The sequence below is a fragment of the Talpa europaea genome (assembly GCF_964194135.1).
Source record: "Talpa europaea genome assembly, chromosome: 3".
In the NCBI taxonomy this organism is placed as follows: domain Eukaryota; kingdom Metazoa; phylum Chordata; class Mammalia; order Eulipotyphla; family Talpidae; genus Talpa; species Talpa europaea.
The window spans coordinates 70,857,668-70,884,249 of record NC_140069.1 but is presented as its reverse complement, the minus strand read 5'-3'; the positions used below and the strand labels follow the sequence as shown (position 1 = coordinate 70,884,249).

At 39.9% G+C, this 26,582-nt stretch overlaps 1 protein-coding gene across 1 annotated transcript in view; it reads left to right on the top strand.

Annotated features, from left to right (window-relative positions):
* Positions 1-26,582, top strand: part of HECW1 (HECT, C2 and WW domain containing E3 ubiquitin protein ligase 1) — a 397,437-nt gene that overhangs the window by 87,109 nt on the left and 283,746 nt on the right. The window contains exon 3 of the mRNA XM_084230415.1: positions 18,283-18,390. Coding sequence (XP_084086541.1) covers positions 18,283-18,390 — 108 coding nt within the window. The remainder of the gene's footprint in view (positions 1-18,282; positions 18,391-26,582) is intronic.

The window sequence follows — 26,582 nt, the reverse complement described above, 5'->3', positions numbered from 1 at the left end:
AAGCAAACATTGTACAAAAATGAACAATGATGAAATATATATATACATATATATATGAAAAATGTAAAGTCTGTATGAGCTGGCAATACCTCTATTAGGTATTTATCTGAATGATATAAAAACTCCACTACAAAATGATTTATGTACACAACTCACCCAAACATCTGAGTACACATTTTTCTCAAGTGCACACGGGAGATTCTCCAGGATAGACCAAGTTGGATAAAATAAACAACTTTCAATAAATTCATGAAGATTAAAATTTTATAAAATGCATTCACTGATCATAGTGGTAGCAAATTAGAAATCAGTCACAGAAATAACACAGGGAAAATGTCTAATAAGTGAAACAACACACTACCCAATGACTATTGGGTTAATGAAGAACTCCAAGAATAAAATGAATACCTAAAGTCAAATGAAAATGAAGCTACATCCTACCAAAATTCATGGGAACATAGCAAAAGCTCAATTGTTTCATGTTTGTTCAATTTCATTGAAGAATTCCTTTGAAACTTTGATAGGGATTGCATTGAATCTGTATATTGCTTAGGGTAAGATGGCAATCTCAACATTGTTAATTCTTCCAATCCTTGAACATAGAGTTTTCTATCTTTCCATTTCCTTGTTTCTTCCTCTGTTTCATTTAGCATTATCATATAGTTTTCATTGAATAGGACTTTCATATCCTTTGTTAGGTTTATTCCTAGGTTTTTAATACTTTTTGATATTAAATGGAACTGTTTTCTTGATTTATTTCTGTTTTAGTTCATTATTTGCCTATAGGAATGCAAATGATTTGCGTATATTGATTTTGTAGCTTGCCACTTTACTATCCTGATATATTGTTTCTAAGTTGTTTTTTAATTTTTCTAGTGGATACTTTGGGTTTTCTCTAGAGATTATATTATCATAGTATCATGTCATCAGCAAATAATGATAATTTCACTTATTTTCTAACTTGGCTTTCTTTTATATCTTTATCTTGCCTAATTGCTTTTGATAGGACTTCTAATACTATGTTGAATAGTAGTTGTGAAAGTGGCTATCTGCCGGGGACCAGCCTCCGGCAAAATGTCGTGTCAGGGGTTCCTGAAAGGATGAGACGGCGTCGGCGAAAACGAAACGACTGAGGGGAAGGGGATGAGGTAGAATGAGGAGACACTGACACTTGGTGAGGTGCTAGTATCTTCTGCCGAGAGGCTCAGCAGGTTCTTTATTTATACATTTTTTGCAAGCAGTGAGATTACATTATCATGTGCACAGAAACAAAGCAGAAACAATCAGTGCATCTCTATTTCCATGGTCTTTTGGCCACTACGTGCTCTCAGTAAGAAGGCAACCTTCAAGGTTAATAAAAAACTAAGCCTTACACTAAAACTCATTGTTTCAGCTAAACAATAACCTAAGACAGTAGATAGCTGCCAGTATGTCCCTATCAACAAAAGCCCAAGCAAGAAAAGACTCCTCTTATTCGCATGGCCTTCAGCTGGGGACCAGCTGCTGCTCAGCTATCAGAACTTTTTCTACCTAGAAATTCCTTAACTCAAATAGCTTCATTTAAAAACTTTCCCAAGAAACTTCAAGAGAAGGCAAAAGAAGGACCTACTATAATTATTGTATTGTAATGCTTGTCAGGCATGTTCAACAAACCATCTCCCATTGTCAAGTGGGCCAAACAGCCCAACAACTAATTTCTAAACAGATAATTTTCTGTGCCATTTACTTACAGTATGCTGATACATATAATTTATTGCCTAATATACTTTTTGATATATATTTTTTTTCTCTATGACCAAGAACAAAAAGGGATGCCAGCCCCACGGTGTGAGGCCTTTTCTCTTAGCTGCTTGTCAGTATCCTATCTGGCTGGGGCAACAATGCCCCCTGCAGCAGATATCCCTGCATATCTGATCTTAGAAGAATAGCTTCCTCACCATTGGTTATGATGCTAATGGTGGTTTTGGCATATATGACCTTAATAATATCGAGGTGCATTCTTTCTATCACCACTTTACCCAGAGTTTTTAACCATAAATGTATGTTGAATCTTGTAAAATTCTTTCTCTTCATCATTTGATGTGATCATGTGATTTTTCTCTTTCCGTTTTAACATGGTGAATTACACAGGGTGAACTGCATATGTTGCAATGTCTCTTCACTCCAGAAATAAGTACTAATTGGTCATAATGTATGATACTTTTAGTGTATTCCTTTAATTCAGTTTGCTAAGATTTTGCTGAGGATTTTTACTACTGTATTTACCAGGAAAATTTGTAGTTTTCATTTTTTGTGTGACATCCTTTACAGATATTGATGTAGTAAAGTTGGCTTCATAAAATATGCTTGGCAATATTTTATTGGGAAAAATTGAGGATAGATATTAATTCATCTTTGAAGTTTTGGTAGAACTCACTAGTGAAACCATCTGGTCCTGCGCGTTTTTGTTTGAGAGACTGTGGGTTACACTTTCAATTTCCTTGTTCTTAATTGATCTTAGGTTGTCTATTTCTTCTTGATTCAGTCTTGGAAGTTTAATACTTCTAAGTATCTATTTCTTTCAGATTTCCTCCATATGTTGGCATAAATACATTCATAGTAGTTCTTTATGATCATCTGTATTTCAGAGATGTCTCTGTAATTATCTTCTTTCATTTCTGATTCTACTTATTAGGGATTTCTCCCTTATTTTATTTTGTGAACCTAGCTAGAGGTTTGTCTATTTTTTCAAAGTGATCTTTAGGGTTAATTGATCATTTGACTACCTTTTTTTAGTTCTGTTTCTTTATTTGTGTTTTAATTTTTGTTATTTCCTCACTTCAGCTAACTTTGTGTCTAGCTTGTTCCCCATTTTCAAGTTGCTTTAGGTGAAATGTTTATTTGTTTCTTTGGAATTTTTCTCGCTTCTTAAGATAGGCCTGTATTGCAAATACCTTCCCAGTTGAGACCATTTTTGCCACACCCAATAGGGTCTAAAAGCTTGTATTAATTTTTTCATCTTGTTATTTTTAAAGGTATTCTTTGAGGGTCTCCCCAGTGGAGCAGCAGTTGAGCGCTGGGCTGCGAAGCTGCCCACAGCCTCTGCAGCTACAGTTTGATCCCCGGCTGCCGGCAAGGGTCCCACGTGGTGTGCAGACCTCTCCTGCTGTGCCCACTGCTCCCGTCAGCAGTGTACTTTATCAGTCTGCCTGTTCTGCTCCCCGCTCAGACTCTGGTGAATTCTCTCACCCTCCCGGCTTCTGACTGTAGCCAGTGCTTGTGTATATAAATAAATAAATCTTTAAAAAATAAAAAGTATTCTTTGGTTTCCTTTTATTCAATTGTTATTGAACAGCATATTGTCTAGTCTCCATATAATCATTTTTTTTTTCCTGCTGTTATAGTTGATTTCTAATTTTAGGGCACTATGATCAGAAGGAATATTAGTTATAACTTTCATCTCTGTAGTTTTATTGACAATTAACTTCTGTCCCATCATATGGTTTATTCTTGAAACTTTTCATGTGCACTTGAAAAAAAGTATACGAAGTGTTTTTAGTGGGTGGATGATTATATGTATGTTAGACCTCGCTCTTTATTTAAATCCATTGGTTCCTTATATATTCTTGATCTGCCCATTGTCATAGTTGAGACATTAAAGTTCCCTAGTATTATTGTGGAGTTGTCAATATTTCTCTTAAATTCTTTTATTGTCTTAAGAAACTTGGTGCTCCATCATTCAGTGCATATATGTTTATGAGTATCATTTATTCTTTTTGCATTACTATTAATCATAATGTAGTGTCCATCTCTTTCTTTTATTACCTTTCAAATTAGTATAGCTGTTCCTGATATCTTTTTCTTTTCTCTTTTTTTTGGTTGCCATTTATTTGTTAAAGGCCTTCTGCCCTTTAACTCTAAATTCATGCTTTTCTATGCTGGTAAGATCAGTTTCTTGTAAGCAACAGATTTTGTACTTTATTTTACAATCTGTTCAGACACTCTACATCCTTTGGTGAGTTCAGACCATTACATTTAAGGTGATTCATGGGACATAAGTGCTCACTGCCATTTGTTTTTGGTTTTGGTTTGTCATCTTTTTTTATTTCGTTTTGTAGTCTTACATTCATGTTTTATTTAAATTCCATTTATATTGTCTTTTTTTACTTTCTACTAATTTTGGGTTGAGTGTTCCACTTATAATACCATAAGATGGGCTATTAGTATGACCCATAGGATGATCTGGTCTCTGACTTATTCTGACTGGAGGCATTGTTACTTTTTCCCTCTTTCTCCATGTTAAGTGACTTAGGTGTCCCTTGCCTCAATATTTATTTACTTTTATTTTATTTATATATTTATGCATTCAAGAACTGGGGTATAGGTCAGAAATGCCAGAGTTAAGAGGATTCACCAGAGACAGAGTGGGGAGTAGAACAGGTGTATTCCCTAAAATGCACTGCTGAGGGGAGCAGCAGGCAAGACAGGGGAGGTCTGCTGTGCCATATGTGGATTCGTTCCCTAACCAGAGATAGAACTCAGGCCCTTGAGGTGATAGTACTGAGCCTTAACCCCTATTCCACCAGGGAGGCATGCCTCAATATTTATTGTTCTGTTTCTTGATAGTAACCTCTTTTAATTTTTTTTCCATCGCCAATTTGATGTTGCTATTTTTTTTTTCTTTTCTGTGAAGCTCCTCACACTGGCTTTTTTCTTGAATGTAATTTTTTCTTATATTTTGGGCTGGAAATTTTTTCTTTAAGTACTTTAAATAATGTTTGTAATGTTTCTACTGTGATGTCCACTGGCAGTCTGACGGGTATTTGCCATCAGACTGTCATTGATTTTCAACAACTTTATTATAATGTGTCTTGGTGTGTTTGTGTCTGGAATTTTTAGGGCCTCTTCAATCACAACATCTGGTTCATTTTCCAGATTAAGATAATCATCAGTATTTACTTTTGAATAAATTTTCTATGTCTTTCCTTTTTTCATCTCTTTCTGGGATCCCTGTGATGCAAATGCAGATGTTGTCACTTCCTCTTAAGTTGTCCCCAAGGTCTTTTATGCCCTTTAAATTCTTAACTCTTTTTCCTCTAGTCTGTTCTATCTGTTTGTCTTAAACATTGCATTTTTTTTAACTCATTAATTTGCTCCATTGCCTCAATTTTTTTTAAATCAGTCATAGTGATTTTAACTGTTATTTCTAAATGTATCTATCTCATATTTCCTTTCTCTGCATTGTTTTCTTTTTTATGTACATTAACATTGTTAGAACTGTACCTTGAACGTCTCTTCCATCATGTTTTGAAGTTCTACTGGTTCTGGTCTCCTCTTAGGGTTTTTATTTTCCTGCTGGCATTTGCGGTGTATTTTTTTCTTTTTCATTTGCAATTTCTGTGTGTTATAATAGGGATGGATTTTCACCACTGTTGTCTTTGAACTCTTGAAGTAGCCTGAAAATAGATGCCAGCAAATGGCTGGAGGTATAGAAGAGGACCAACACAGGAGGGCACCAAGGGAGATGAGGAATGTGTTGTGGGTTTCAGAGTTTTGTGGTGGCGACCCACAGTGATCCGTCCTCTACCCCAGCTCCTCAGTCTTATTACCTCTGATAGTCTCATGTCTACTTCATTTCTAGGCTCTTTTTAAATACTAAATGGCGGATCTGGGTATGAACTGTATTTGATATTGTTCACATGCCAGGGATTGTTCTCTTTTTCTTTTCTAGCACTAAGTCTTAGCTTGGGGTATTTACTTCTGTTAGTGACAGGTGCTTGAGCTATAGGATGTTCTACACTTTTTTGTTTTGTTTTTAGCCCTGGGATGACAGGGAGGGGTAGCAGGTATTTTGAATATTTCTGCTTGGGCTTCATGTTGTAGCCTCTTCTGTGAAGAAACCCAGATGTTCTGACCTGCTTTTCCCTGATAATTCAGGCTCAAGCCAGTAATATTGAGAGACTCAGGATCAAGCCAATAATCACTCTGAACACTTCTACCACTCCAGCTCTCCTACAATGTACCCTCCATGTTGTGTGCCAACATGCACACCCTATATTAAGTGTAATGCTGAGACTCAGAAATCCCCAATGCTGGGGTATGTCCCAGTCAATAACTCTAGGGGGCTCTGTGCAACAGGCTACTTTCCCTCTCATGAGTTGTACTGCACCGTTATGACTATAAGAAATGTTCACTTAATGTTTTTGGTTTTCTTTCCCCTTTCATCGCTCCTTGTGTGTGCTGTAGTCATACAATTTTCCTTCGGAATTTTTTGGCTTTGTTTTTCTTAATTTAATTGTGATTATCTGGAGGAGGTGAGCCTGGCATCTTCACTCTGTACTATCTGTACTATCTCACAGGTCTGTGCATTGTGGTTTTGAATTGCAAATTTTCCTGATGACAAATGTATGTATTTTGTATTTGCCTATTGGCCAATTGTATGTTTTCTTTAGCGAAGTGTCTATTTAACTTTTCTGCTTATTTTTGATTGGGTTGTTTTATTTTTGTAGCATTGTTTTTTCTTTTTATATCTTGTATGATGTACAAAAGGATTTTCCATTTGGTAGTGTGTCTTTAATGATAGTTTCTCTTTCTATATAGAAGCATTTCAGTTAGTTATAGCTCTATTTGTTTATATTTGCTTTTGTTTGCCTTGCTATTGGAGTATCCAAAGACTTCCCTGAACCCAATATTTCAGAGTGTTTTCTTTCATTTATTTCATAGTTTCTTTTCTTTAATTTTTAGTTAATTTTTGTGTATTGTGTGAGATAGTGGTCTATTTTCATTTGCTTTGCTATGACTGTCCAGTTTTCCCAACACCATTTGTTGAAGATACTTTCCTTTCTCTATTGTATACTTTTGTCTCCTTTGTTTCATGTTTGTTTATTTCTGCATTCTTAATTCTATCCCATTGATTTGTGTGTCTGTATTTACCCCAATACAATATTGTTTTGATTGCTATAGTTGTAGAGAATAGTTTGAAATCTGGGAGTATGGTACCCCCATTCTTTGTTTTTGGCTAATTAGGGTTTTTTGCTAATTGGGGTCTTGCTAATTGGGATCTTTCGCTAATTTGGGTCTTTGGTGTTCCATATAAATTTTAGTAATAATTGTTCTATTTTCTTGAAGAATGCCATTTCATATAAGATAACCATTTTAACAATGTTTATTATTCCAATACATAAGTAAGGAACATCTTTCTATTTCTTTGTTTCTGATGTTACTGGTTTTCAATGGTTTTGTGCTGTACGTAACATGGAGCTTTGTAATCAAGGGTCCTGATTTACCTAGATTATCTACAAAAATAACAGCTTATTAGATTCTTACTATTGTTCTAAGATCACCTGTATTAGTCTATTTAATCCTCACAACAAACTTTTGAGAGTGGTAATAGTAGCTCCATTTTATTTATTTATTTTTTTTGTGGTTTTTTTTTTTTTTTATAAATTTTATTGTTATATTCCCCATACAATTGCAGCCCCCCCATTCTGACCCCAATCCCTCCCCTCCCGCCCCCGCCCCCCTAAAAGTGTCTCTGGTTCATAGTTTTTTGTTGATTTTGATTTTCACTTTCTTATAGTTATTCATTTTCCTGGTCCCTTATTTAAGTTTTCTAGATTCCTGCTATGAGTGAGACCATCCGGTATTTTTCTTTTTCTTTTTGGCTTATTTCGCTGAGCATGATCCCTTCCAGCGCCATCCATGTTGCTGCAAATTGCATGTGTTTATCTTTTTTGAATGCTGAGTAATATTCCATGGTATATATATACCACATCTTCTTGATCCAGTCATCTATTTTTGGGCATTTGGGTTATTTCCAAAGCTTAGTAGCTCCATTTTAAAGTGAGAAATTAAAGGCAAAGAAGGATTAAAATAGTGGTCTAATTTCATATAACTGCTATTGGTAGCTACCAGTGTCTTGCCTTTCAGTTAATCTCAGGGCCAGAGGCAGGTGGAACAGCCAGGTCTCTGCAAAATTCTTTGGCTTCTCTTATTTCTTTGGAGTCCAGGAACAGGATCCTTCAAGCTGGTTCTTTTCCTACCTTATGTACTCTTTCAGGGTCCTTCACACTACAAACCTGATAGGATCATTCTCAATACTAAGTGATCAGTTGGGCCATTTAGGACCAATCAGTCCATTCTTGATTTTGTATTTAAATAATTAACTAATGAGCTGATTGAAAACAATTGATTGGTTCATTTAGCTCACACCTGAACACTCCATTCTATGATCCTGGCACCAAATACAAAAAGGAGAACTTGATGCCTGCACAGAACCAACATGTCCTGACCTCAGAGAAGGTTCATGGCCTGTTGGGATTGAACAGTCATAACTAGAGCTGGCCTCAGTGGGGCCAGAGGCACTCTGCATCTGCAAAGCCTTCAGCTGAGCTGGGTGAATAAATGTCGGTAGGGTGCCTACAGCAGCACTGCAGGGTAGGCTCTGCTGGGAGCCAGCCATGTTGACCTGGGACTCCATGACCTCTTTTCTACCTGAATAGCTACAGTTCTGGAGCTGGTTAAGAGGGACTCCATGTTCCTCCTACAGCCCTGAACCAGGGGCTGTGGGGCTAGTTGCTGCCTCCTATGCCAGAGCTGGCAGCACAGAATAACCTTGCCACTGTAGCCCCAATGGGGCTGCATACCCTGGTGTAATGTTGCAAAACCACTGCTGCCCACCATCACTACTGGCCTCTGTCTGCAGCCTGAGCCTCAGTAGGGCCACTGGTGGCAGGCAGTTAAGTGCCCACCACCTATTTCCACCAGCACTTTCCACAAGTTTCTTGGGCCAGGTGCTAGAGCCCTGAAGAGGGGAAGGATGGTTGCTCTGGAACTCAAACTTGGCTAGCACCAGGATGTTTATGCAGCCTGGACCACTGATATGGGCCTACATGTAGCAATCTTGCAACCTCCCACTGCAGGGCAACCTGGGGGCTGCCCAGAGGCACAAAGGAAACTTGCCTAGGGAGTCTTTAGGGTTCAGAGGTCAAACCCAGATTTTGTTGTTGAGGGAGAGGGGCGGGGAAAGGAGAAAAAGGAATGTGGGGGGAGCTGCCCAAGGCAGCAACTCAGGAGGCAGGCAGAAAATGGCCACTGCTGCTCCAACAGCTCTCACTGCTTAAGCAGCTGCTGGACAGACCAGGTCTTATCCCATGGATTGTGTTGCAGGGCTCTCGTTTCATAAGGGACTGGGATACTTATAAAGACCAACTGGTAATCTCTTAAAATGTGTTGTTTAAAAAAAAGTGTTGTTTAAACATGTACAGCAAAATGTATCTTTGCTGCCTTTTAAATGTGTATTACTTTGCCATTCTCATCTGTCTTTTCTTGATCTTCCTACCTATTCATCTCCATCCTTATACACATGTGGTTCCTTCATATTTAACTCATTGCTATACTTATTATATTCTAATGTAATTGTCACTTTAGATCATGTCTATACCCCCAGGATTTGGCACAATCCTCAATATGCATTTATCAAAAGGATGATCAGGCAAGGGCCTAGGTATTATTGGTATTATTGTATATGGACACTTGATCATGACATTATAGTTAATATTCCGGTGATCAGAGTGGTAAATTTCACTTCTTGGAGATCAGGTTAATATCACTCCTTGGAGAGTTGCAATAATGAGGCAAATTTCTATCTGTGTGTGTGACTTGTTATATTTGTAATGAAGACCCAGAAGTTAGGAAAATATTATGTCTTTTTTGCAGAAATGAGGCAATTATGTTAAAGATGTATTATGCAATCATCTTAGTAACCCAAACAGACTGTGAGCCCATACTGGAATATAAAGAAAGTCAAATTTTATAAACAAGTGATTTACCAAGGGATACAAACAGTTCTGCTGCTAATGAGGCAAAGATGGTGTTTTGACTGATCATTTTTTTAAAGATTTATTTATTTATGATTACAAGAACTGGGGTATAGGCCAGAGGTATGGGAGGTGAGAGGATTCACCAGAGACAGAGTGGGGAGCCGAACAGGCAGATCGACTGAAGTATACTGCTGAGGGGAGCAGTGGGCGATTCAGGAGAGGTCTGCTGTGCCATGTGGGACCACTGATATGGGCCTACATATCAGCTCCCTGACCAGGGATTGAACTCTCACTGAGGAGGCTGTGGACAGCTTCACAGTGCTGCATTCAATCCCTTTCACCACCAGGGACGCCCTTGCCTCATCATTTTTGCCAAAGAAGAGGCAACTAAAAATGTCCAACAACATAGCAGGTCATAATCCTTTTCTGTAAGGTCTTAGTTATTGCTACCCCCAACTTTGCAGAGGAGGACTTAAAACTGTAGAAGCAAAACTATTGGCAAATGACGCTAAAGGACATGAGAACTGGGCCCTGACTTCTTTTCATCTCATCACCTCTTTTAGTCCCAGTACAGTTAAATGTAAGGTGTGAACCTCATGCTATCTTATTAGTGAAAAGGGTGGTCCTGATCTACTCTGGGTCTGGCCTCTGGAGACCCTGAGTTCTGTTTTTTACTCCAGCCACTGTGGTGGTTTGAACTCTCCAATCATGATTTTCTTGCATATTAAGATCCATCTAGTATAAATGGTTACTTTCCAGTGAGGTAGAATCTAAAAGTGCTACACAGAATTCTGATCAAGCTAAAATTCAGATCCTTATCTTAGTCTGCACTGAAAGCATGGGGTATAGAACCAAAAAGGCCACATTTGGCTTATTCACACACTATCCTTTCCAAGAATGCTGCATTCGTCTCCTGGTCCTGGCTTTAAGACAGGTTGCAATGTGATGAGCAGTGGAAGAGCAGAAGAGGAAAAGAGCATAATCCTCTACTAGATCTTCTCAATGCAGTGGACTCTTCCCCATTTTGGACCTGGTACCTCACATTGAGGACTTACTCTGCTCTCCACACCTGCTCCTAATCTCCACCCGTGAGACTTTTTCGTCTTGTTCCCATGATCCTCTTTTTTTTTTTTTTTTATAAATTTTATTGTTATATTCCCCATACAATTGCAGCCCCCCATTCTGACCCAAATCCCTCCCCTCCCGCCCCCGCCCCCCTAAAAGTGTCTCTGGTTCATAGTTTTTTGTTGATTTTGATTTTCACTTTCTTATAGTTATTCATTTTCCTGGTCCCTTATTTAAGTTTTCTAGATTCCTGCTATGAGTGAGACCATCCGGTATTTTTCTTTTTCTTTTTGGCTTATTTCGCTGAGCATGATCCCTTCCAGCTCCATCCATGTTGCAGCAAATTGCATGTGTTTATCTTTTTTGAATGCTGAGTAATATTCCATGGTATATATGTACCACATCTTCTTGATCCAGTCATCTGTTTTTGGGCATTTGGGTTGTTTCCAAAGCTTAGCTATTGTAAACAGTGCTGCTATAAACATAGGGGTGCAGGTGTTCTTTGGAATTGATGTTTCTGTGTCCTTTGGGTAAATACCTAGGAGTGGAATTGCTGGATCATATGGAAGCTCTATGTTTAGTAGGTCCAGAAATCTCCACACAGCTCTCCACAGTGGTTGGACCAGTTTGCACTCCCACCAACAGTGCAGAAGAGTTCCTTTTTCTCCACACCCTCGCCAGCATTTGTTGTTGCTAGTTTTTTTAATATGTGCCATTCTCACTGGTGTAAGATGGTATCTCATGGTAGTTTTGATTTGCATTTCCCTGATGGCAAGTGATGTTGAACATTTTTTCATATGCCTGTTGGCCATTGCATTTCCTATTCAGAGAAGTTTCTTTTAAGCTATTCTGCCCATTTTTTGACTGGATTATTTTCTTTGTTGTTGTTGAGTCTCATCAGCTCTTTGCAGATTTTTGTGATTAGTCCTTTATCATTAGTGTTGGGTGCAAAAATGTTCTCCCAGTTGGTGGGGTTTCTCTTTGTTTTTGTTATTGTCTCTTTTGCTGTGCAAAAGCTCTTTAATTTGATATAGTCCCAGCTGTTTATCTTTGCCTTCACTATCACTGCTTTGGGTGATGTGTCTGTAAAGTTGTCTTTGATGTGCAAATCACGTAGTGTTTCGCCTATATTTCCTTCTATATATTTTATGGTTTCAGGTCTTATGTCTAGTTCTTTAATCCATTTTGAGTTGATTTTTGTGTATGGTGTGAGGTGGTGGTCAAGCTTCATTCTTTTGCATGTAGTGACCCAGTTTTCCCAGCACCATTTATTGAACAAACTTTCTTTGCTCCAATGCATAGTCTTTGCTCCTTTGTCAAAGATTAGTTGACCATAAATCTGTGGGTTTATTTCTGGATTTTCTATTTGATTCCATTGGTCTGTATGTCTGTTCTTGTTCCAATACCATGCAGTTTTGATGATTATGGCTTTGTAGTATAGTTTGAAGTCTGGGAGTCTGATGCCTCCATTCCCTTCTTTTTTTTTCAGGAGAGCTTTGGCTATTCGGGGTTTTTTGTGATTCCATATGAATTTCATCAATAATTGTTCTATTTCTTTGAAGAATGACATTGAAATTTTGATTGGAATAGCATTGAATCTGTAAATTGCTTTTGGAAGGATGGCCATTTTAATAATGTTTATTCTTCCAATCCATGAGCAGGGGATGTCTCTCCATTTCTTTGTGTCTTCTTCTATTTCTTTTAACAGTGTTTTATAGTTTTCTTTGTATAGGTCCTTTACCTCTTTTGTTAGATTTATTCCCAAATATTTGATTTTTTTTGTTTCAATAACAAAAGGGATGGTCTTTTTGATTTCTTCTTCTTCAGATTTATTGTTTGTGTATAGGAAGGCTACTGACTTTTGCGTGTTGATTTTGTATCCTGCCACTTTACTGAACTGATTGATGAGTTGAATTAGCTTTTCTGTGGAGTTTTTGGGGTTCTCTATGTATAATATCATATCGTCTGCAAATAGTGATAGTTTGACTTCTTCTTTTCCTATTTGGATTCCTTGGATGTCTTTCTCTTGTCTTATTGCCCTGGCTAGGACTTCCAGTATTATATTGAAAAGCAATGGTGAGAGTGGACATCCTTGTCTTGTTCCAGATCTTAATGGAATTGCTTTCAGCTTTTCACCATTGAGAATGATACTGGCTGTTGGCTTGTCATAGATGGCCTTTATGATGTTGAGGTATGTTCCTTGTATCCCAAGAATTTCAAGGGCTTTTATCATGAATGGGTGTTGCACTTTGTCGAAAGCTTTCTCAGCATCTATTGATATTATCATATGGTTTTTATATTTCTTTTTGTTGATGTGTTGGATAACGTTGATTGATTTTCGGATGTTAAACCATCCTTGTGCCCCTGGAATGAATCCAACTTGGTCGTGGTGAATTATCTTATGGATACATTGTTGGATTCTGATAGCTAAAATTTTATTGAGGATTTTTGCATCAGTGTTCATTAGGGAGATTGGCCTGTAGTTTTCCTTTTTTGTGTTGTCCTTGTTCGGTTTTGGTATTAGTGTAATGTTGGCTTCATAGAACGTGTTTGGTATTGTCCCTTCCTTCTCAATTTTTTGGAAGAGTTTGTGAAGGATAGGCACTAATTCATCTCTGAATGTTTGGTAGAATTCATTTGTAAATCCATCAGGTCCTGGGCTTTTGTTTTTGGGGAGGTTTTTGATTACCATTTCAATTTCGCTAATTGTAATTGGTCTGTTTAGGTGTTCTATTTCTTCTTTATCTAGCTTTGGGTGATTGTAGAGTTGTAGGAATTTGTCCATCTCCTCTAGATTGTTAAACTTGTTTCCATATAACTGTTCATAGTAGTTACTGATTATTCTTTTGATTTCTGCTGTGTCCGTTGTGATTTCTCCTCTTTCATTGATGATCCTGTTTATTTGTGCTTTCTCCCTTTTTTCCTTTGTGAGCCTGGCTAGGGGTTTGTCTATTTTATTGATTTTTTCAAAGAACCAGCTCTTGGTTTCATTGATCTTTTGGATTGTTTTTTTAGTTTCAATTTCATTTATTTCTGCTTTGGTTTTTATTATTTCTTTTCTTCTACTGGTTTTGGGGTTTTTTGTTGTTCTTTTTCTAGATCTTTGAGCTTCGAGATTAGGTTGTTTCTTTGCGTTCTTTCTTGTTTCTGGATGTGAGCTTCTATTGCTATATATTTTCCTCTTATTACTGCTTTTGCTGCATCCCATACATTTAGGATATTGGTGTCCTCCTTGTCGTTCAATTCAAAAAATTTTTTAATTTCTTCTTTGATCTCCTCATTAGTCCAATGGTCTTCCAGTAGTGTGGTTTTTAATCTCCATGAGGTAGGAAAGTTCCTTGCCTTCTTTTTATGGTTTATTTCTAGTTTGATGCCTTCATGGTCAGAAAAGATGGTTGATATGATTTCAATCTTGGTGTATCTGTTGATGTTTGTCTTGTGCCCCAGTATGTGATCGATCCTGGAGAATGATCCGTGTGCGCTTGAGAAAAATGTGTACTCCGTTTTTTTGGGGTTTAGCGTTCTATAGATGTCTGTTAAGCCCAATTGCTCTAGGTCTTTATTTAGAGCTTTGGTTTCTTTACTTATTTTTTGTCTTGTTGATCTATCCATTGTTGATAGTGGTGTGTTGAAGTCTCCCACTACGTATGTGTTTTCTCTGATGTCTGTTTTCAGAGAGGACAACAGTTGTCTGATATATTTTGGTGCTCCTTCGTTTGGTGAGTATATGTTAATGAGTGTTATTTCTTCTTGAAGTATTGTCCCCTTGATCATAATGTAGTGACCATTGGGGTCTCTTTTTATCTTTTTGAGTTTGAAATCTGTTTTATCTGATATAAGTATAGCTGTTCCTGCTTTCTTTTTTGGTCCATTTGCTTGTAGGATTGTTTTCCATCCTTTAACTTTGAGCCTATTTTTATCTTTTGTAGCTAAATGTGTTTCCTGGAGACAGCAAAAGGTTGGGTTTTGTTTCTTAATCCAGGCTGCAACTCTGTGTCTTTTTATTGAAGAGTTTAGTCCATTTACATTTAGAGTTAATATTGATATGTTAACATCTGTATTTGCCATTGTGTTTGTCTTTCCTTTGATTTTATTTATTTATTCTTTTAATAACTTTTTTTTTTTTTTTGGCCTTCTTTCATTGTTATTCGTCGCTCTGAGGTTCTGGCTTTAGGACTCCTTGTAGTATTTTTTGGAGTGGGGGTTTAGTTGCAATGAAATTCCGGAGTTTCTGTTTGTCTGGGAAGGTCCATATTCTTTCTTCAAAGAGGAAGGAGAGCTTTGGGGGATAGAGTATTCTTGGTTGGCATCTGTTTTCTTGGAGTCTGTTGACTATGTCCCTCCACTCTCTCCTTGCCCGTAGTGTTTCTTCGGAGAAGTCTGATGTCAGCCTGATTGGTTTTCCTTTGAATGTTATCTTTTTCTTCCCTCTTGCCAGCTTCATTATTTTTTCCTTGTCCTGGATTCTTGGGAGCTTTACTATTATGTGTCTTGCTGTATTTTTCCTTTCGTCGTGGAAGTTTGGTGTTCTTCTTGCTTCTTGTATATCAATTTTCAGCTCCTTCTTCACATTTGGGAAGTTCTCTTCAATTATCTCTTTGAATATTTTCTCTGTTCCTACATCTCTCTCCTCTCCTTCTGGTATTCCTATAACTCTTATATTTCCTTTCCTCATGGAGTCAGATAGTTCCCGAAGTCTTTCTTCGTTCTTTTTCCTTCGTACTTCTCTTTCCTTTTCTGTTTTGGTTCTTTTTATTTCTGTGTCTTCAAGATTACTTATTCGTTCTTCCATTTCATCTATTCTGCTTTCATTGCTTTTCCCAGAATTCTTTAGTTCTTCCATTAATTCTTTGACCTCCTGCATTTCTTTTACTTCCCTCTTTAGGGACTCAATTTCTTTCTTCTGACCATTGTTTTCCCTCTCTAGGGACTCAATTGCATTCTTCTGATCGTTGATTATTTTTCCCTTATCATTGTTTTCCTTTATGACTTCTGTCAGTTTTTTAATCACGGCAATTTTAAATTCTCTTTCTGGAAGGCTCAGAAATTCTTCCAAGTTATTGTCGTTGCAATCTGGGGGCTGGCTTTCTTTTTGTGGTGTGCTTTTTCTCTGGAGAGTTGCTAGGTTGCGTGTGGTTCTTCTCCTCCCTACTGTCTGTTTTCTAATTTGCCGTATGCGTTGGGACACTGTTTTGTTGGGACTGGCCGGCATCTTGGGTGGGCTTCTCTGTTCCCCTCTGGTTCTTCAGGAGTCATCTGTCAGTTTCAAGCAGCCTTTACTGGAGAAAGGTCCCTGTTCTAAAATGCCGATGTGGGGACACACTCCCCTGTGCGCCTGGTCTGCCCCGGTGGTGGGTTCCTGCTCCCCTCTGGGCTTGGACTGCAGGCCAGAGGGGGTCTGGCGTGGGCGAACTTCCCCCGCTCACCTCTGGCTCCTGAGGAAGCCTTCTGCAGGTAGTCTTTACTGAATAAATGTCCCTGTTCTAAAATGGTGATGTGGGACACACTCCCTGCGCTTCTGGTCTCAGGCACACTCTTCTGCACGCCTGGTCTGCCCCGGCTGTGGGTGCTCGCTCTCCCTGTGGGCTCAGACTACTTGTTCAGAAGGGGCCCGGTGTGGGCTAACTCCCCAGCTGGCCACTAGCTCCTTCAGTAGCCTGTGCTGGGGTCAAGTCGCTAGGTGGCACCAGAGATCTCTCCTAGAGCCCTTGGGGAGCTGATTTTCCACCTCGTGGGACAGGGAGCAGAGCGGGGATGGTAGGGTACACCTCAACGGCTTTGGGGTGCTGTGTCTGCCTTGTGCCCCACCGTCGTGGGGAACCCGCGCCCCTAATTTCGTGCCCCGGGTCTCAGTTCCAAAGCCCTCAGTTCCAGGACGCGGTCTGTAGCCCAGATCAGTGGCGCGGGAATGGCGCCTTTTGAATCCCACTCCCCTGCCTGGGCGCCTTGTTCCTGCTCACTCAGGGAGGGCCTCCGCCTGGGTCTCAGTTCCAAAGCCCTCAGTTCCAGGACGCGGGCTGTAGCCCAGATCAGTGGCGCGGGAATGGCGCCTTTTGAATCCCACTCCCCTGCCTGGGCACCTTGTTCCTGCTCACTCAGGGAGGGCCTCCGCCGTCTCCCCGCAAGCCTAGGTCGCAGGCGCAGGGGCCTGGGCAGCTGCAATCCGAGCGCTGCTTTCGAGCAAGCTTACCGGGCGGCCGGGGCTGTGTGCTGGTGCTGGTCTCCTCCTGGGGGGCGGGGCTCTGTTTAATGGCGCCTGGAGCTCACCTCCAGGGCGGATCCTGCAGGGTTCGCCTCAGCTCCCGTTCAAGGGGTGTGGTGGCTGAAATAGTTCCTTTCCACTCACAGTCCCACTTGCTGCATCCGTTTTTCTTGTTGGGCGTTTTGGTTTGTTGTTTCCCTCCTCTCTGCCGGTCGGAGAGTGCCGCCTCTGTGGGCGGGGGAGGGGAGCAGGGTTCTGCGCTTCCCTCCCTTCTCGTCCTCTTTTATGGCAACTTTCTTCTTTGGGCAGTTTGCTGGAGTCGTCCGTTTATCTTCCGTGTCCTAGTTCTCACTGGGACCTGCCGCTTTTCCTCCCTATTAACTTTTTTTAATGGGAGATCTTACTCGCAGGGTCTCCTCGCCGCCATGTTGCTCCGCCCCCCTCCCCATGATCCTCTTTTGGCCTCCCTTGTAAATTCTTGTCAGAGTGTCCTGTTCTTGCCCTTCATATTGCTTATCACAAGTTGTAATCATACATCTATTTTTTCATGTTTAAAGTCTGTCTTCTCAGCTGTTGGTAAGCTTTAATTCAAAAATGTCCATGGTTTTGCCCACACTGTGGCCCCTGGATGACAGATGGTTGGATCTCGGTAAGTTTCTGTTGAATGAACAAATAAATGCAAATGAACATGAAAGATAGATAAATTCATGGATGAGTTTCATGCATAGAATAATGATAGGTATCTAGAAAGAAGAGATGATATAGGGTGGGTGCCCTGAGGACTGGACCCCAAATTGGATTGGATATTTTCTTTTTGTCTCATCTTCAGACCCAGATAGAAACCAGCTCATAAAAGCTTTAGAAGAAAGTTTTTCACATTATAACTTGATGCATGTTAGAGCTACACAAAAGTGAAATGAACTGCCATAGAAGCAATTGTTTCTCTTTTTCTGCAAGTGTTCAAGAACCAGCTAGATGATTACTTACCAAGCATTTTTGCAGAGTAGGAAAGTGATTCCTACATTAAAAGGGGGCTGGTCCAGGGCTGGTCCAGATGGTAGCTGATATACTTCTAGTTCTATGATTTTATGATACTTGGTTCTTTTTCTGTTGAGTTGGAGGTACCATTGATGTTATTGGCTCTTTAATTTTTCCTCTTGAATATGCTGTTGGCTAATAGGTTTCTCTATTCTGCTTTCTTTTCTGGGAATATAGATGAAGTCTTGTCAGAAAACTTTCTGGACTATAAGAACCGTGGAGTCAATGGTTCTCATCGGGGTCAGATCATATGGAAGATTGATGCCAGCTCTTACTTTGTGGAACGTGAGTAATTTTTGTCTTCCTGTTTCTCAGGGTGAAGCAATTCAGTGGCTTTGTTCATTGTTCTGTTGCACTTCCTTCCATAAGAAATGTGCTCTGTAAAAGAGAAACATTGATTTAAATGAGATGTTTAAACATTATGAGTATTGAGTTCTAGAGCAATGGGAAACAACCACTTAACCAGCTCAGAGGATCACCCCTATAATTACCAGGGAAAGTTTGGTTCATCTTCATCCATAAATGTCTGGACTCTGGGCCTTATTACTAATGTCCCTTAACTGTCACTCCATGGCTCTTTCATGTCTCTCTTCAATTTTTTCTGATCCTGTCTTCTGCTTTGACTTTGTTTGACAGAGTCCTTTAAAATTCTGTGTTCATGGCCTCAGAATGTTTGGGATATTCCATATTTATCACATTAATTCCATGATCTTTGACTCTGGCTGCAATTGCTCTGCTTTCTTGTTGCATGAGCTGAAACCTCTCTGCCCAGCTGTCAAGACCCAACATAAAGTTCATTATCAACTCTGTTCTCCTCAGCTGACACCATTTGTCCTAGTATGACAATCTTTCCATTATTCTGCAAATAGCATCATTTATCATAAAGAACATGGGTGGGCTTGACTTGAGGGTAAAGAAATGCTCTAACTAGTGGTACCAAACATGGACTTCCAGTAAGAACAAAAAAGGTAAAACTTTGGATTAGTAATCAATGTTAACATAATAGTTGATTGTATGCCCCAACCCATGTACTTCCTTTAGATTCTGACTAATTCAGATTTAGAAACAAGGTCTAATTTAAGGTCAAAATAGAGTGTAAGCTCATAATAGCACAGGCAGTAGCACAACTTGCAAATTTTTCTCTTTTCAAAATCAAGGAAATAAGTATTAAGATAATAAGAAATCTCATGACTGTTCTTCATTTTGCATGAGTCAAAGAGAAAAGGGGAAATGTGTGTATAAGTATAGCCATGGTGCTATTATTTTCAAGGCAGTTTTTTAAGATTTCTGTGACACAGAATATTTTCTGTATGTTTAACTCAAATAGCAAACAATATAATATTCTATCAGCAATATGAAGACACACTTTAAATGAGAGAGATATAAAATCAGCTCTGAAAATTAAAAAAAATGTCATAATTGAATGAAGGTGTGTTCAAACTTGGTCAAGTAGCAGTATTCTAAAGTAAACAAATGCTTGCAAAGGATCTATTCACAATAACTAAATGTTGAGCACTTTAGAAAAATGACACATTTTAAATGTTCCATTGCAAACTTGAGAAAAATCTACTCTTCTTTCTACCTCTTGGAACAACAAACTCATGCTTTGGAAAAATTGCAGAAAGCAAAATTGAAAGGGTGAATATTTACATCTTGCAAATATATCAAATTAGTGATATATATCATTATGTACAAATGTAATATAATTTGTCAAAAAGTAAAAATTTATCAAGACAAAGCTTAATTGAGTTTGCAAATGATTTCAATTTTAATTCACAGGACACATAAATCAAATATGTTAAAATGCTATAGTGATTTATAATTTTAGAAGTCTGGAGACATTGAAATTATATATAACAGGTCATATGACATATTTTAATGTGAAATAATTTGCATTTTTAAAAATCAGTAATTGAAAAAGTACTAATTTAACAAATAGTAGGAAACTAGATATACAAAATGTTTTAATAAGGCAATTGTCGGGTCTCCCCTGGTGGCACAGGGTTGAGCGCTGGGCTGTGAAGCTGCCCGCAGCCTCTGCAGCACCAGTTCGATCCCCGGCCACCGGCGAGGGTCCCATATGGTGCACAGACCTCTCCTGTTGTGCCCACTGCTCCCCTCAGCAGTGTATTTCGTCACTCTGCCTGTTCTGTTCTCCGCTCTGGCTCTGGTGAATCCTCTCACCCTCCCGCACTTCTGCCTGTACCCAGTGCTTGTATAAATAAATAAATAAATCTTTTAAAAAAATTTAAAGAATAAGGCAATTGTCCATTAACACAGCAAATCATCAGAAGTTCCTTTTTTTCTTTCTTTTTTTCTCGCCGGTGGCCGGGGAACGAACCAGCGCTGCAGAGACTGCAGGCAGCCTCTCAGCCCAGCGCTCAACCGCTGTGCCACCAGGGAAGGCCCCAGAAGTTCCCTTTTATAATAAAAATACAGAATCCAGAACATTGTCCAGGTTACGAAGTTTCTGTTATGAATCAACGCAATCTCTCTGTAGTAATAAAAACATTGATAATAATAAAAGCAGGGTAAATTATGCCTTCTTAAAATTAAAAAAAAATGCCTTGAATATCAATATAAAGTTATTCTTTCCACCTTAGAATTAAACTAAAATAATAAAGTAGAATGAGGTTTTAATTTTATTTGCCATTTCCTCTTTATATTTTCCTTTTATTATTTCCTTTTATGAGAATGGTGGTACCTGGAGTACATCTCTATGGGGGCTATGATCCAATTTAAAATTAGGTATTGTTATTGATTTGAAAAGGTCTCAATCAGATTTTATTTTTAGCTGATTAAATCAGACTGAAAGTATTACCCAAGTGGGAGCATTCAAAACATATTATTTGTACTCTCCAAGGAATTACATGTAAGATAAAATACAAAAGAAAATAAAACCTAGAATAGTTTCCTATTATGTGGCATATTTTTTTCCTACTGATCATCTGATTCTGGACAACTAACTATAGTAATAGATGCTATAATGTGAGAACTGCAAAGATGCAAATTTTAACACACTGACAAAAGAAAGAACTAGTAAATTTAACTTTACCCCTACTAATAAAGTCTGACAATGTTGCTCCATTATTGTAACTCATTTACTATTTTTTAAATACGCACAGGCAGACTCAGCCAAGCCAGTCTCAAGTGTTCAGAGCAGTTACTACAGCCCCTGTTATCTGTGTGCCCCTATCAGAAATAAGCCCCTCAACACCAGGGCTTGCATTGCCCTTGCCAAGAGGGGTGATTTGTCAGGAAATGCTTCTTTGTATTGATGTCTGGCCCAAACCTGCACTACGTGGCCCCTTGTTCACTGTAACTAATCATCAGTGGCAAGAAGAGTAGTGACCTGCAGTATCCAAAAACAGTTTCTTCTACAGGAGTCCCCTTTCTCCCTCCATCAACCCTTTGTGTCATGTCATGATGTTATCACCAACATGAGCGCTGCCTTCTCACAACTGTCCAGGCCTAAACCAGAAATCTGCACCGCCCTTTTCTGTCCCGCCTTCCTTACCTACTCTGCCCTACCCTCCTTTCTCTGCTCAGAGCAACCTCTCTCCTGTCACCAGGTCTCCTCTCTCCTGTCACCAGGTCTCCTCTCTCCTTCAGGTCAGTTCCTTACATCTAGCCCCTTCCCTGGCTGCCAGACTCACACCCAGGTTACAGCAACCTCTCATTTCACCACCTACTACATTTATGAAAATGTCCTTCCTCTTTCCAAATCCCTTTCCCTCACACCTCCCAAATTAAAAACAACAACAACAATGATCCCTAATTACAAATAAAACCAAAGCCAAGCACCTAGTCCAGTTGTAAGTTTTTAACCACACCCCTTGAGTATGGGAGGTGAACTTTACACTGTCAGGGAGTCAGGATTTTCCTTCTCATTCCATGTTTCCACAGCTGGTTTCCAAGTAAGAGGCTGGTCAGCTCAGTGTCCACCCTGACATGGTTCTTGTCCTCTAAAATCCTGTTTTTTCTCTATAAAATGAAGTTAATGTATATTCCCAACTAGGTGACCCCACCAGACTGGGTGTTCCACCCCCATGAAGTGCCAGTCATATGTCTGGTACAGCAAGGTCTGCTGTGGTAGTAGAAAGCTTTAACCTAGGGTTGTGGTAGCTCTCTGTGGTCAGAGCTTTGCTTTTCTCCTCCAACAATGAACATTGGTACAGGTGTGACCAGTTTAAATTGAATGAAAGATTTCTGTGGCAAAATGCTTTGAAGCCAAAGTTGCAGAATGAAGGATACTCAAGGAAAAGCAGGACTTCAGAATTAGTTGACTCCTGTCATTAGCATTTCTGGCATTTGCTCTCTCCTTTCCTGCAGTGAAGCAGGAGTGAGTGCAGGCCCTGCTAGAGCCAGAAGGCTGCCCAGATTCACTGAGACATCAGGTCAGCAATCCTAAAGACTCAGATGACACCTTGTTACAGCTTTTTATTTGGTATTTTCACCAGGGCTGCCCTGTTTTTAGAATCAGTATGACAAAGAACTGCACTGTGGCTGCCATTTTCAGTCATTTCATTTCCAAGGAGTTGTCTGCATGTGTACTGCAATAAGCATTTAGTCATAGGCACCTCATAAAGTAATTTCAATATTGCTTATGTTGTTACTCATATTTCTTGATTTTTGAGGAAAAAATATACAGTTCACAGCATACCCTTAAAATTCACTTTCCACTTTCATATGTCCTTTTACCACAGTTTCTCTGGTGTCCCTTCTACTTAAACTTCTCCATAAATCTGCCTCTGGTCATAACTCACAATCATACTGCTCTTCTCTTCCTGATTTCCTCCACATTAAAAAGCAACAACAGCAATAACAACAACAACAAAAAAAACATAAAAGGAGTAATTTTACTAGAGAGAATTCTCTGGTGGTGATAGAGGAAGGAACCCAAGTCATCAAATACGTAATCACTCTCTTTAGCAGATCAGAGTGAAATTGTTGAAAATATTCATACAGTAATACTCTGTAAAATATGTGCTGCCACATATTTTAGATTGAACATCTTGCATGCGAATGGAATGTAGAAATAATATAAAAGTGAATAAACGGAGTGGAATCAGTTAAAGATGACTTCTTGGAGGAAGCCTTGGTGAAAGAACAGGGTAGAGGGCTGTGCTACTGGTGTGGACCGGCTTCATCAGAGCCTGGAGGTCAGGCTGATCATAAGTCTCTGAAACAAAGAAACGAGCTATTGTTGGCTGAATGGAATTCAGACCAAGTAGAATTACACAAAACGTCACCATGCTTCGATTTATATAAGAAACCATTTATAACTTTTAATTTAAGGATGATATAAAAATGGCTTTGAGGATCCATCCATGCAACGCAATATATCCACCTTCAGTAATCTCAGCTGTGGCTTGATGGCATTGGACGAAAGGGCAAAAAGAGGTCTGAGAGGGACTGTGGTTGCAGACTGATCTTGTTCTGGGCTCCAGTGACCAACCTGCAAGTGTAGCAGTTCTAGCTGAATGGGGCCAATGAGAAAGTAGGGGGATGTTGGTGGGAGGGCCAGGAAGATAGGATCTAGGAGTGAGGAAACACTACAGTAGGCTCATCCTCAGTTTTCTGACAATGTTAAGAACCAAACTGTTGTGTCCAGGGGGTCTCCCTGGTGGTTTAGGGGTTAAGACTCAGGACTATCACTGCTATTACTACTATGACATGAGTATAATTCCCGGCCAGGGAGCTAACCCATATGGTGAAGCAGACCTCTTCTGTCTTGCCCGCTGCTCCCCTCAGCAGTGTATCTCAGTAGATATGCCTGTTCTGCTCCCAATTCTGTCTCTGGCGAATCCTCTCCCCGCCCCCCTCACACCTTTGCCTTACACCCCAGTTTTCCTACACATAAATAAATCTTTAAAACAAAATGAAACAACAGACTATTGTTGTTAATAATTACTGCTTATCAGTCAAATATTCTACTACATTGGGCTACAATATTAATTTTCAACCCACAGAGGTGTTAGTTTCTAGCTTAAATAACAGACTGTAAAAGAGTGATTGAGCATCATCACAGAAAACAGCTAGAAAGATATAAACAAATTGTTCCATCTGGAGCACAGTAATACGGAAATATAGCATTAGCCTCTAGTTAGATACACGTCAGATTCTCCATTAAGATGAAATATCTTAGTCCATGTAAATAAATAGTCAAGATCCTATTAACTAAATTTAGACTTTTCTTGATTACCCTTGAGTTACCATGTCAGTGAAAGAAACAGATATACCTCCTTATCTTAACCTACAATGCTAGAAACCTGCTGGGGACTATGATGTCTACGGGGACTCAGATCTAGAAGTAAAAGCTTGGTCTCTGACACAGAAGTGCTGGCATTCCAGTAAGGGAGCCAACATACACTTTTTACAGAATTCGCTGTCACTGAACAGGAGCACCCAACCCGGCTTAGGGCATGGAATTGATCACTACATATGATGAAGAAGAGCTAGTGGGTAGACTCGGCCAGTGGGAAGGAAGGATTAGTGTTTGGGACTAAATGGTAGATGGGTCATTGTTGCAAAAGGAAGTGCCTGCAAAGCTATAGAGATATGGGGAGGCAAGGATAAGGATAGGCTGGGGTAAGTAGAAACTGAGGATAGAGGATAGAGAGACATGGAATGTGGAGGATTACGGATGGCTACAAATTCCTTGCATTTCTTTCATTAAGAGGCAGCTTCCATGTCTCCTCCCCTTGGGCTCATGTGGGTTCTGTCATCCTGTGCCAATTTCAATGCTGAAGTGATGTTATCCTGACTTCCAGGTCTTCATAGACTGGTAGCTTCCACATCCTAACCCTTAGAACTTTTACTCTTAGAGCCCTGAGACAGTTGTGTTGTGAGAAACTCAAAGTGGCTGGAAGAGAGGTTGCATGTGGCCAGTCCAGCTGCTCCAGGTTCCCTGTCCGGGTCACAGCAGAGGTTGAGCACAGCTGCTATTCATCACAACAGCATGTGAGATCCCAAAGAACTGCCCAGCTGAGCTCTATCATCTCTTAGAACTTTGAGAACTGATAATACAGTGCCATTTAAATAATGAAGTCTTGGGTTTTATTGGTCTATAGCAATAGCAACAATATCTAGGAAACCAAAAGACTAGGGCCATGGAAGTCAAGGGAGGAGAAACTCAAAGAGGGTGCCTTTAGCACCACCTGGGGGTGCCAATGGAGAAGTCATGGAATACACTGTCTGTGGTGCTTCTGCTGAGTGTTGCCATGTACAGGTTTGTTGATATTTATTTAAAAATAATCAAGCCGATAAGGAAGATTACAGGCCAAAGAGGAGGGTGACCAGTTCATCGTGGCTTGCTCAGACGATCCTGGTTTAAGACATAAAAATCCCTAATCCCAGGAAACCTCTCAGTCATAGTCACACTGGCACATGGGGGCCTTTTTGTAAATCTGCATTGATGGAAAGGAGGTGTCAAGCCTCAGATCAAAGCTTGCCCAAATTCATCATGCCAGCAGATGAGAAAAAGTTCAGGAAACTCCAGGCAGGGCCAGGAATTTAGGTATGTATAGCACATACAGCAGGAGATAAGATATGTATAACAGCAACATGTGCAGCATCCACTGCCCCAGGAGGGTGGCAGGCATGATACATGACTCAGGTCCCCTCAGGCCGCCTCAGCCCCCAACTGGGCAGCAACAGCAGTAGCAGCAATAGCAGTGGCAGTGGCAGCACCTTTGGCTCTGGCCACAGTAGCAGTGCCCCCCACCCCAGGAGCCCTATTAGCTTTTGTATGATTTATAGACAAAGATGGAACAGGGCCAAATTTATGTCCAGGTTACTGCAGTGCCAGCACATACAGGACAGGTTCACTATCAACTCAGGAAGATGAAAAAGGAGAGTCCTGGAGCCCTCAGTGGATTTTTCAGGCTTTAATGCTCTCTCAGGGAACCAGGTACACAGGCACACCAAGGCAGGGAGGCTGGCATGCAAGGCGCAGGCACGGGCCCCAGGCAGAAGGACCAGGGTGCCAGGAAGCTGGCAAGCTCCTCAGCCCCCAGCTAATCTTTACACTCGTTTTCTGGGCTCTCTCTGGCATTCTCTGTCCTGCATTGTCTCATGTTCTCACCTCTTCTGTAGTCACACCACTCTTTCTCTCCTAGCCACAGCTGCCTCTAATTCCAGCCTCCAGGCTAGGTGTGCACACTGACACATGCATATGCCCCCATGCTCCAGATATCCACACTCAGGCACATGTGCTCTGTGCTCACACTGCAAGTACCTTCTGCATTAACATGACCAAGACTGCAGGTGATAGCCACAGAGGTCAGTGGTGTAAAATGATTAATTAATTTACCCTACAGTTACATAAGTATGGTTTTACATATGGGAACTATACATCAAGATTATATTTCCACACATGGGGATTATATCTCAAGGCTACATGTAATCTACTAGGCCACATGCTGGAAAGTCATTGTGAAAAATGGCCTGAGAAAATGAGAAAACTTTTCACTCAC